This window comes from Pithys albifrons, chromosome 2, assembly GCF_047495875.1.
Source record: "Pithys albifrons albifrons isolate INPA30051 chromosome 2, PitAlb_v1, whole genome shotgun sequence".
Lineage (NCBI taxonomy): Eukaryota > Metazoa > Chordata > Aves > Passeriformes > Thamnophilidae > Pithys > Pithys albifrons.
Genome location: NC_092459.1, coordinates 75,770,805 through 75,783,816, shown reverse-complemented (window position 1 = coordinate 75,783,816; position 13,012 = coordinate 75,770,805). Strand labels below are relative to the sequence as shown.

The 13,012-nt window shown below is 38.0% G+C and overlaps 1 protein-coding gene across 1 annotated transcript in view; it reads left to right on the top strand.

The window, feature by feature from the left end:
- Positions 1-13,012, top strand: part of PCNX2 (pecanex 2) — a 160,394-nt gene that overhangs the window by 76,767 nt on the left and 70,615 nt on the right. The window contains exons 18-21 of the mRNA XM_071549557.1: positions 1,648-1,740; positions 2,239-2,389; positions 6,766-6,907; positions 10,365-10,542. Coding sequence (XP_071405658.1) covers positions 1,648-1,740; positions 2,239-2,389; positions 6,766-6,907; positions 10,365-10,542 — 564 coding nt within the window. The remainder of the gene's footprint in view (positions 1-1,647; positions 1,741-2,238; positions 2,390-6,765; positions 6,908-10,364; positions 10,543-13,012) is intronic.

Genomic DNA, 13,012 nt, shown 5'->3' with positions numbered 1-13,012 from the left:
ATGGAGAGGACCTTTGGGGACAGGCAGGGATCAACGTTTTTTTTCAGGGAAGAGAAGGCTTTTCCTGTGTGCTCCCTCATGTTGTGGTTCTGCTGTTGAATGTGACAACCAAGAAGCAAGGAGCAAGGCTAGCAGGGCCATGTTTTGAAAAGATGGTCAGGAAGTGTTGCGAATACCTAACTCTGCTCCTACACCTTCCCACGGTGTGTAGTCCATGCAGAATACAGGGCTGTTTGGAGAGGGCACAGCTCTGAGAGCAGAGGGAACTCTTTTTGAATTGCATACATGCTCCTGAGAAGCCTGAGAAGGGGAAGGACAGTGGTGCTGGCTTGAGATTTCAGCTAAACTGGATTGGAGTTTCTTGGGGCAAAGTGAAAGCACTTCTTGAGCCTGAAGACTTTTTAGTCCTGCTGCATTTAAAAGGGCTGCTGCGGTAAGTGGAAGTGCTGATGCTGGTGACCTTTTAGTAAGAAACATCTTCCATAACAGGGAGTGATAGGCAGCCTAAATATAGTGGTTGCTACCAGCTTCCCCTGTAATTCACAAGCCTTCTGCTGTTCGATTGTTCTGCTTGCTTTCTTTTTATCTCCCTTATTCATAGATTTGCCTTCCTATCTTCATTTTAGATTTCTTTCTTTTTCTCTGATGAGATACATGAAGCCTACCTAGACTGCAGCACCAGGAAACCAGATGAGCTTCTAATTCTAGCAAAACTGTTGCTTTTCACACGTTTCTAGATGTCTTTGAATTAAAGCATAAGTGAGTTTCTAAACCAAGAGCTTCAGATACTTTCTCATTTGGTAACTTAGCAGCAGTATTGAGTGCTGAACCTAAATGCCCTTCTCATAAATCTAAGACAAGATTTTCATTTACTCACAAAAACATTTGGGTGACCTCTGAAGTACAATTCAGAAGACCACACAGATCTCAAGCTATCTTGTTTATTTGTTTACTGAGGATGACATTTTAATCACAAGAAAAATGGGCTGTAAAGACAGTGATACTTTCCAATCTTTAGAAACAAGATTACTCCTACCCTAGTTATAGATCTTTACACAAAGGCAGACGTGTCCTTTCATTATCATTCAGTGACACTAGAAAAAGGCGTTGTGTAAAATCCATGAAATCTGCCTGAAATTTGACTTGCAATGGAGAGCATCAGAGAATGGGACATGCCACTTTGGAACATAGTAAATGTATTAACGTTGTGTCTCGGAAGATTACATTACTTATTTTGGTAATGCAAGAGAAAGGGAATTTGAAGGAATCTTAATGCTTGCAAATAAGAAATGGAACCAGAATTTTGATTCCCATAAGTAAGAAAGTTATAATAATAAAGAGTTATTCCTTAAGCAGAATCAGAGTCAGTATTAAAATGTATTGCATTAATTTCTCCAGTATTATAACTTTTTTATTTAAAAACATGATTCAAAACTAGATGTGAAGAATTAAAATGTGATTACTTTAACAAATCTAGAGTGTGAAGAAATAATTTCCCAAAGCAGAGTGGAGAAAATGCTTTTTGTATTAGGGAGTGCTGATTAACCTTATAACAATGCACAGTATAAGTAATTGAGAACAGAGTAATTTACTTTGGTTAAAATAGTCTTGGCTTACTAATTTGGTGTAAAATCATTATTTTCACAGAAAGAAATCTTGAAATCGGATCTCATTGTTTGCACAGCGGCTGCTGTTCTGTCGTTTGCTGTCAGTGCCAGTACTGTGTTCCTATCATTAAGGGTGTGTATCTATCTGAGGTTTTTCCCCCCTTAAGGTATTAACCCTTCTATGCAAAATCACAGGGTGCTTTAACTTGAAAGAATAGAGATTGCGGGAAGAGAAGTTAGTGAAAATGTATTTGCTGGTCATGATAACATTATTATATGTACAAGATGGTTAGTTTATGGATATTTGTATTAATTTCAGTATTACTACTTGATGTCTCTTCCCTCTGCATATCAAAAGCTTTCGTGATATGGAACCCAGGGGACAGAATGAACAAGCCTGATCTTTTGCCTTTTTTTCCTCCAGTCATTGAGGAAAAATATTGGTTAATTGTGTGTGCTGAACACATATGTCAAAATCCATATTCACCTATGAAGTCAATGTTTGAACATATGATTAAATATTAGCTGCACAAAAAAACATTATAGAAACTGTTAAAAAATGCTTAATATAAATATAAAAATTCTGTTTGCAAATTATAACCATATTTCATTTTTTTCTGCTTTGACCCAGCCATTTCTCAGCATTGTCCTGTTTGCTTTAGCATGGACCGTGGGATTCGTAACACATTACATACTTCCTCAGCTTCGCAAGCATCACCCCTGGCTGTGGATCTCTCATCCCATACTTAAAAGCAAAGAACACCAGCAGCGGGAAGTGAGAGGTTTGTAATAAAGTCTTTTCTAAACAATGGATGCAGTGGCTTTCAGCTTGTCTTGTTTTGGAGGAAAAAAATGCAGAAGGAACTAAGCAGGGAGAATAAATTATGCTTTTGCTTTTGAATAGCATACATAGCCAATCATTTTCATTTTTTCCTCCCTATTGCCAGCAGATCTGTGAACCTGCAGGAGTTGTCTTCTGAGACTACTGCACAGAAGGGCTAAGGCTGGGTGGACATCTCTGGAGATTATCTAGTCCAGGACGCCTGCTCAGGACATGGTCAGATAGAACAGGTTGCTCAGGGCTGTGTCCACTTTTTGAGATTTTCAAGACTGGAGACTGCACAACCTTTCTGGATAACCTATAATAGCTTTCAATCATCCGTACACTAAGAAAGTTTGCTTTGAGTTGCGGGGATGTTTTTTGTTGAAATGTATTTTCAATTTGTGCCTATTTGCTTTTGTTCTGTCACTGAGCACTACTGACAGCAATCTGGCTCCATGAACTTTACCCTTCGCATCAAGTATTTATACCCCCAAAACTGCCCCCATCCAGCATTAATAGATGCCCGCTAACACTATTCTATTCAAGGCTCAGCAATGCTAGCTCTCTCAGTCTCTCTTTCTGTGTTAAATATTCCTGTCCCGTAATCATTTTACTGGCCCTACATGATCTTTCACAACTTACTGTCTTGATCTGCCTTTTGTTTTCGCATTACAGTACTGTCCCTTGCTGTGTTGCTTGATATAGTACAGTTCATGCCTTGGTGTTTGATGTAATTTAAAAACTTAAAAGACTGATGAAACTGAGGCAGATTTTTTTTCTACTTTCTGACATATCAGCAAGGGTAGTGCCACTTAGAGTTCTAATTTCAATCATAACATTTTAAAGAAGCATTAAAATTGAAAGGAACTGTGACATTTTCTTTAAGATTTGTTCTTGCTAATGTCTGCTGGCGTCAGTGAGTAGTACCCTGATACATGTGAGTACTAGTCACTATTTTAGGATGTCGCGATCTGATTTTCTGTTCTGATAGTTATTTCTGCAAGCAGGCGGTGTGCTTTGAGAAGCACAGCTTCCCCTCTCTGCCCCAGCTCTCATCTTGCCTTTGCTACCAGCCAAAAGCTTGCTTGTCATTTCTTGATGAATCCTGTGCCGTAATAATTCTCAATATATGTTCCTGAAGTGTTTGAAGACAGCATTGTCAGGGCACAGTTTGCTGAGGGACTGTAGGCTGTTCTTCAACTAGACAACATAAGAGTTCAGATCACTCTCTGCAAAACCATACATTAAGGATTGAAATCCTTCTTATTTTAAAAAATCATTTATTTCAGAACAATTCCTTTCCAAACAAGGATTGGGTATGAAAAAAGTACCCAAGAGATTTGATTGAAGGTTGCCATTTAAGTTTTACTGCAATATGCCAAGGAAAGTCTAATAGAAATTTAATTGTTATTAAGCATCATGCCCAGCTGAAAACAGTGTTCAGGATTTCCTGTCCATGATAACCAGTAATTGTGATAAATACCTAAGTTTTATTGTTTATCACTTAATCATAAAAGACTACTATAGGATTTCTTTGCCTTGTCCTGATTAAGTCTGTCTTCATTTATCAGAAAACATCGTTTTCTTAAATGCAGTGACTCAGCTTTTGAAAAGGTTGAAGGTAAAGACCTGCTGGGACTGATCTCCACAGATGGGTTTCCTTCTGTTTTGGGATCCAGCTGCATTTCTCATTCTACTTGCTGTGGGCAACAGGCTTTTTTCCTTCTTTTGCAGTCCTAATTTATATGTTGTCCACTCCTGCACTTTGGGGCTTAGGTATTATTACAATGTAGCTGGTGGTGTCTATTAGAAAACAAGAGAAAAAATATATTTCAGTCCCTTAGGCTGCTGCAGAGGTTTTTTTTATCACATTCTGAGATGAGACAGACTGAGGAAAAGGTAATTCCTTTGATAGATATGTTGGACAGGCTGTCTTCTTTCCTTTGCCCTGTAATAAAAATGTAGGAACTGAACTTAAATGTTCCCTGTTTGTATAGAAAGAGAAGCTCAGAAAAAGGACAGTAGTATCCCATAGTTGTCAGACGGAGACAATGAAAGGACAGTACACAAAACAAGATGTCTGTGAGGAGTTTTTACTGCATAGAATTTAATTTTTCAGCTTTCTCTCTTTTTGACAAGGGTAGTGCTATGGGGAGACAAATGACTGCTTGCAATTAGATGAGCAATTGGTAATGACAATTCCACAAGTTTATTCCTCGCTTTGTTTCATAGACTCTGGATGTGCTGCTCAAACTTTCAGGTATTGCATAGAATAGCAATTATCAGACCAGTTCTCATGATGCCCATGTGAGATAGCTCATTTATTACTTGTCGTTGTTTTGCCTGGCTGCAGGAAGAAAGGCTGAGTTCAAGATGTACGAGCTCGTGGTATAATAGATGTGTAGAAATGAGAGCAAGACTAAGTGAGAAAGAAACCCTGATACACTAGGCTATTTTTTACTTTCCTCCCTCCCCTCTACTGTTTTGATACCATATAGATTCATGTAAGCCATTTTCAAATCAGCCACATCTTTCCCTGGAGCCCCTCTCAATGTCAGCTCTTTTTATTGTCTGCACAGGTCTCTCTCTGCTCCTGTTGGTACCCTCTGTTTGGTCTGTGTTATATGCATATCTCTTTACTGAACTTGAGCTTTTACACAGAGCTCATCTTCGGACAGGGATGAAGTTCTTGAGTCGAACTCTGAGGGCAGTTTGTAGTTGAGGAGGAGGAGAGAAGAACGGAGGTTCAAAAATGGACATTTTGCTGTGTGTATGAACTTTCAGGAGGTGGCATCTAGGTAGTAAGAGAGGATGAAATATTTTTTTGTTATAGCAAGAAACATATTTTCTGAAGGGAGATTATTGCAAGAACATTTCCTTATCCTAAGGTACTGGCAAAGCATGAGTTCAAGCTAATTTGGAAGAATTGTTTTCACATCTTTCTTTTTGAACCTACGCAATATACAGCTGTGCCTGTAGAACACAGAAATCTGACAATCTAGCATGTCTTCTTTGCCTGTCATTGAAAAGGTGCGTATGGGACAGTAGAATGTGTTTTCATTTCTGCAGAGAAGATTATTGGAGATTCAGTAGCTGGCATTGTTATTTCTGAGTCAATACCGAGTTCTGCCTTTTTGCATTCACTGCTCTTTTAATAACCTTGCCTAGCTGAGCACACTTGAAGGCAAAGACTTTATTTTTGTGTGTGCACAAGTGTTTCTGCACTCAGTTCACCTAAGTTTTCATAGCAGTTGAATTGTATGGAGCATTTAGTTCTTATTTAATACTCATATTAAGCACTGTGATATTGTTGAAAAGTCTACTGCAAAAAATTTATTCCCTACCAGGAAATGATGTAATCTTGGCATATAGTTTTTATGGTGGCTGTTTAAGGGTTTGGGGAAACATCTATGATGGAGAAGAGGAGGCTTAGAGGTGACCTCATCACTGTCTATAACTACCTGAAGGGAAGTTCTAGCCAGATGGGGGTTGGTCTCTTCTCCCAGGCACTCAGCAATAGGACAAGGGAGCACGGACTCAAGCTCTGCCAGGGAAAATTTAAGTTGGAGATCAGAAAAAAATTCTTTACGGAGAGAGTAATCAGGCATTGGAATGGGCTTCCCAGAGAGGTGGTGGATTCACCATCCCTGGAGGTTTTTAAACTGAGATTGGCAGTGGCACTGAGTGCCGTGATCTGGTAAATGGACTGGAGTTGGACCAAGGGTTGGACTTGATGATCTCGGAGGTCTTTTCCAACCCCATCAATTCTATGATTCTAGCTCCTGATAATTCTTCAGTCTTAAGATCTCTAAGCAGTTTTTCATTTATCAATTAGGTCAATGATATTTTACAGTATAATGATCAGTGTTTTGCCACTATAAAATGGGGAAGGAGAGGCACAGAAGTCAAATGGGGCTCCTGAGGTCATTGACCAGGTCAGTGCCAGAGCTGGAGGCAGCCTCTCTGGGGTCATTGCATCACTAAAAGTACTATTTAATGTAGTGACTAAGTAACTGGATGATGTAGAAACTACCATAGAACACGTCCTATCTTTTATAATTTCTGAGTGTTTCTCATTGAGTGCAATTACAAACAGCAAAACAGATACTCTCTAAATTCAGAGAACAAGATGATTCCTGTACTACAAAAGAATTATTAATTCCATTGTTTCATAAATTAGTTGATTTAATACATTTCTTAATATAAGCTAGCTCATGTCTGCTGTGGTATTGCAGTGCAAAAAATGCTTATAATTTTTTGATGATGATATTTCTATATTAAAAATGCTTATAATTTTAATGATGACATGATCTGTAATCTGAATTTCTATTTCAGATGCTGCTCATTTGATGTGGTTTGAAAGGCTCTATGTGTGGCTACAGTGCTTTGAGAAATACATTTTATATCCAGCTATTATACTGAATGCACTCACGATTGATGCTTTCTCAATTAGTAAATACAAGAAGCTTGGTACACAGTAAGTAGATTATAACTCAAAGCATGTGATTAGTAGAATATTTGGTTTTAGACTGAAGGTTGAGAAATGGAATTTGTTTTTAAATAAGCCTGTAATCTTGTCACAGTTTGCTTTCATGCGTATTAGTTCAGCATACAATAATAACTGTCTTTGCTGCAAGAAAAATGCAAAACTACCTTAGCACACGCTAAGATATGACTCCAGTGAGAGAGAGTGAAATGAAAAGATTAAAGAGCTATATATAGATATATGAAATGTCTAAATGTCAATTAAAAGCAAGAGACACTATACCAGGCTGCAGGTGTTTGATGGGCATACACTCAGTGGGGTAACTAGAATTAATCAGATGAAAATGAGGAGTCTAGGCTGGATATCAGGAAACATTTCCTATCTGAGGCTTTTTAACACTATGCTGTAGTTTCCCAAAGGAGTTATCAGAAGCTTCACTGCACAAGTTTTTTAAGGCAGGACTGAATAAAATATGAAACAGTGTAGAATATGGGGTAGGTCTGCATTAAGAGTGGTTTGAGAAAGGTAAGGATGCAAGTTTTGACGAAGTCTGGTGTCTCAGATATTAAGCAGAACTGGTGATGCTGATCCATGGTCTCACAGTATGATCCTTGCAGACAGCCTTTTATGGTAAGTATTTTAGTCAGTGACTTGCCTACTGCAGATATTCAGCAGGCTTAGTGACTGCAGTATCCCCAGTGAGCAGAGTTTCTGCAGTCTTTTTATCAGAATGACAGTGATGCAGATGATAAAACAAAGAAACAGCCTTGGAATGTTCCAGTAGCAGGAAAAACTGCTAGGAGGTGTGGGGGGAGAGTTCCTCAGTGTTCATAATAATATAGATTCTTAAATATTAGATAGAAGGACTTTGATGTAAAAATTGCATGTTGATTTAATTCTTTGTCTTTCTTGAGGAGCAACACAGCTTTAGGAATCACACAACTATAAAGAAAAGGTGGCCCCTGCTTTTAGAGGCTGAAACTTGGAGTAGGGCATTACTCAAATTTTCTGCGTATTTCTCCCAGATAATTACGTTTCCAAAGAGGCTCTCACCAGTCACTCTTTGATAGCCTCTGGTAGCCTATTGACCTTTTTTTCCTTCTAGGCACTTGGAAGAGGCTATGGCCAAGGTGCTTCAGGAGTTTAGATGTATTGTCCAAAGTGAAACTGAGTCCACACTCATTCCTCTGTTTAGTTCTGCAAGGCAGGGAGAGTAAAAGTAATCAAAATGTCATTTGTTACTAGTTAGCAGACGTGACTGAATACATGCACAGAGCAAATACGTAGGGGTTAGGAAGGTGCTATTTTTACATAGTTGTTCCTCCAAGCTAGATTGCACTTAAAAGTATCACCTCCCTCATGTGTTCAGAAGGAATGAGTCAGACCCCCAGAAGTCTTGAGATTAAAGAAAGTAATTACATTTGTCTGCCTCTGATTGTTTGGCCTGTGGGGGAATACCATGGCAGTCCTTTTCTTCCCCATCCCCCTTGTGTCTGTGTGATCATCTTGAATTTAAAATCTGTGTTTTCTCCTTTTTCTTGTAATGGTGGTCTATCCACAAAGCTCCTGGTATCCCTTCTCTTCTGGGACTCCCCTTGGATATGCTTTCCCTACAGCAGCCATCTAAATGTCACACACAAAGCATTCATCTTCAGATCCTACTTCTTTCTCAACCCTGTAAGCCCATGAGGGATCCTGGATTCTTCTTGCTGTTTTCATATACAGTGTTACTTAGGATTGTACTTGCTATGCTTTAATGGATAAATACCTTATTTCTGTTGCTGAAACATTCCTTATTACTGACCACCCAACGATCAGACCTCATCATGCTGTAAAGAAGGGAAGACATTCTCCCATTCTGTGTCCAAAAGTGTCTGAGGTGGCACATTTTGCATAATTTGATGTTTGGGTATTTCTAAATTGAATGTATTTTTCAAAGATGCATCATCTTGTTTTGGGATTTAAAGGACTGAAGCATTGGCTTCTTGAGGAGGCAGAACATCTCCTTCATAGCCAGGAGTTTGCTTGAGCTTTCTGGACCTCGATGTGCTGGTTATTTATGGGACCCATGCTGACAAGCTGAGATGCTGGCCCTTGTTACCTGCCACAGAGGTGTAGGAAATAAGCCACCCTTTTCATGCTCTCTTACTTTCTGCTGGGAGTTAAAGCCTCAGGAAATGCATCTTGTGTGGCAGTATTTTTAAAGAGGAGGCATAATTAGCAAATTATTTTCTGTTACCTCTGAGGGCATTATTTTACAGAGTGCAGGGTTTTTTTGTGAAATTTTCTGCTTGTTAACAGTTCCAGTGGGAAAAAAGTCTTCCTTTTGCTTTGTGATCTGTAAGCTTCCATGTGAAAATTGCAAAAATTTTCTTCTTTCTGAAGAATGAGAGATCCAGCTCTTTCACACAGGATGGCCGGCATCACACTGGAATGATTTCTAGTGACTTCAGAATCTATTTAGCTTAGTTGTTAGGTTTTCATTCAGAAATCTGGGGCAAATTGAAAAACACAGCCTCAGCAAGGTGGAAAATAAGGTAAGTTTGGCACTTGATTCCAACAGTGATGTCCCAGTGATCTTTTAGAATGACCTGCACTCAAAGTTGTGTCTGCATTATGGAAGATACACAATAATGAATAAATGTCACATAAAATCATCTTGGAAATGTACAGACTTTTGAAGCTTGCTAGAATGATGAAAACCTATTTAGAGGTTCCTGACCTCTCAAGTATCAGTCATGGCAACAGGTATTCTCCTGGTTCACAGCAAGATAGAGACCCTTTCATGTGCTTTGCAAATCCCTGGCCTACTTTGTTACTCATAGATTGAAGTTCCTGCATTTTACAAGACATAAGTGCAACACAGTTTCTTTTCATCTGATGAATTACTATATAGAGTATTCAATCTTCTGATCAAGAACAATGGTAAGAATTTCAAGTACTTCACATTTATGTCTGTTTCTATCCAGAATTTTGGCAGTGCATAATGAAATTAGGACTACAGTTATAAATTCTGTAATCAACTGAGATTTCTTGTCATAATAAAAAAAAGGAGTTCAAATTTTTTTTTTCAAATTACATTAATGTATTAATGAAAGTGCCAGGATATTGCTCAAACCTAACATTTTATTTTAAGAGGTGTATAAAAATGTCTGTTCTAGATTCTTGGGTTTTAGTATTTAGTACTACTCTCTTTAGTACATAGATCATTCTTTATTACAGCTTGCAAGGGTGTGATAATGATAAGGGAAAACCACAGAGCTGCACGTAGGTAAAATGAATGTGATGATTTCTGATATTAATCCTATGCGCTTTCAACAAATAAATTGTGTAGATTTAGATATAAATAGCAATCTAAAATACATCTGGTACAGGTATTTATATTTAAAAGCTTCATAATTTATTGCCTTATGACTTGAATAGGCTTTTCTCTCTGCCTTTCTTACAGCTGTGACATTATCCTGATAACAGTTGCTGGGATGAAACTCCTCCGATCCTCATTCTGTAATCCTATTAATCAGTTTGTTACTTTGAGCTTTACTGTAATCTTCTTCCGATTTGACTACAGAGACATTTCAGAAAATTTCTTGCTGGATTTCTTCATGATGTCCATTGTGTTTCATAAGGCAAGTTTTATAGCTCCTGTAATTTCTTTGGCAAATATATCTTCTCAATGTTACTGTGCTGATCAATATGTGTTAGAATTCTTTAGAAGTAATGAATGCATATATAGACACAGATTGTTGGTACTATAGAGGAAAAAATCTGTTAGAATGAAAACAAGGGAAGGGTTTGCAATGTTTTTCGTTTACTTTTTGCTCACATGGTTCTATATAAAGTTCAGAGTTGTTGTTTTCAAGAGGAGAATCCTCAATGAGTTGGAAAGAGCCTCTTGGGTCATTAGTGCAGGACTGCCCTCCAGATCAATTGCCTGGTGTTTTTATCTAGGTTTCCTTTGAATGCCTCTAGTGGTTGACTCAACAACTTCCTTTGGGAAATTATTCCATTATCTAATCATCCTCATGATAATAAATGTTTTCCTAATGTCAGCTTAACATTTTTCTTTTCCTATTTTCAGTCTGTTATCCTTGTGATGCTGCCCTTAACCTTAACCTCAGAGTGGGTTCCTCTCTGTTACATTGTTAACTCTTGAAGTGTGCTCTCCTTGAATTTACTTAAGAAAAAAGCCCTTTCTGCACGAGTCAGAGCAGATCTTGGTTCAGAATCGATGCTGTTTCACTGAAACAAGCAGGTTTAACTGATATCTGGGTAAAAACATGACACAGTATTGAAGCCTTGAAAGTATTCTTCCCGGGGTAGCTCTGGTGAGCTGTTTGGTTGTGGTGTTGTTTGGATTTTGATGTGGTGTTTTTTTGGTGGGGTTGGTTTGTTGGTTGGGTTTTTTGTCAGTCTTGTTTGCTTGGTTTCTTTTTCTAAAATATTCTTACTTTATGTGTGAGTATGACGCAGTTAGCATCAAATAATTTCTGAGAGGAAAAAGACATGGTTCTTTATTGATTGCTGCTGTGAAGATATTTAGCCCTTCTACACAAGGAGCATCAGTGTATACTGCTGTCCATGACCACCTGGAAGTTTCTGGCTTCTTAAAGAAAGGTCCAGGTCATTGGTGTTACTTTGGGAGTTCCCCGTCAGGGAAAGTGTGAAGGAGAAATAAAATGCTTTTCCTTGTTTATTTCTGTGCTACTGTAAGGGAGGAGGAGAAAGGATGAAGCACAACTTGGTGAGGGAACTTGAGCTCATTGTTTTCACTGAACTCTTGGACCACATTTCAGTAGGAGCTTCACCTGCTTCAAGCTTCCAACCCTCCGACCTGTTGTTCTGCATTCTCTTTGATAGAGTGAAGAGGGAAGGGTGGGGAAGGGAGAGCAGAAGAAAAGGAGTGGAAGAGATTATACAAATCTCTATTTTAAGAAGAATCCCGTCCCTATGATCCTAAAATAGGGTTAAGCGTTAGGGTCGTTTTTAGAGCTTCTTACCTTGGTGTGAAAGATAACCAGTGAAAGTGATGCAGACTTTGCTAGCATTATGTGAGTTTTCAGTATTTGTTCCATTAAGGAGTGAATTTCTGTCTCCAGAGGAGTTTGTCAGTGATGTGCATCAGTGGACATCTCATGTGTGGATAATGGCTTACCTAAGTCTTAGAACTCATTCTTCAAAAACCTCTCTACAGGATCAAAAAATTAGCATACCAGAATTGAAAGTCTCACTATTTGTTAATTCTTTTGAAAATGTTGACCTTGTGAGCATATAACAAAATAATGCTGTGGATCATTGCATGCTTATGTAAGAAAGAGGTGTAAAGTCTTTTCAATGGTTATTTTTTTAGGGAGTTGCTCGGGTAGTTTGAAGCTACTGTTCACAGTAGAAAGATTAGTGTTAACAATAAGAATAAGGTAACAAAGGATGCTTATCAATTTGAGCAGAGATGTTTGCTAGAATAACTACTGCTCTACTAGACTGAAAGCTTATGCTAAAGACATGTTTTGAAAATGTAGTTTTAGCATTGATCTGCCATCTTTGTATCTAATAATATCTGAAATTTTGCAGGTCATTAGTTCAGCAAGTGGAATTGTCCTTGTTCCATTGAAAAAAATTGAAGTTGAATGGTTGAATTATTAATATTACAAAAGCACACGCACAGTTACACAATGATCATTAGAGCCAATATGAAAAATAGCATTGCAGATGATAGCAATTAAATTCCTTTTAATTTCAGATCATAAAGGGCATAAGTTTTCTTTACCCTAATTAAGGTTTGAGCTTTAATTAGCTCAGTATTGTGAAACCTCAGAAAAGGATATGCTCACTTGAGGATAAAGATGATGTGTGTTTATTTCATAGTATAGGCCCTAAGCAAGCTGCATCCACCTTTGTTCCTAAAAGCTTTATGTATCTTCACACATTCGGTCTGTAGTTCGGTCATTTTTATGTTTACAACTATTTTTAAAAATAAAACTAAATCTGAAATAGTCTGTATTACCATCAACTGCACAGAATTTTTATTACACAGTCGTGACTGATTTCTGCTTCCACATTGAAAATGTCAATTTACAACCCTCTGAATTAGGGAACACT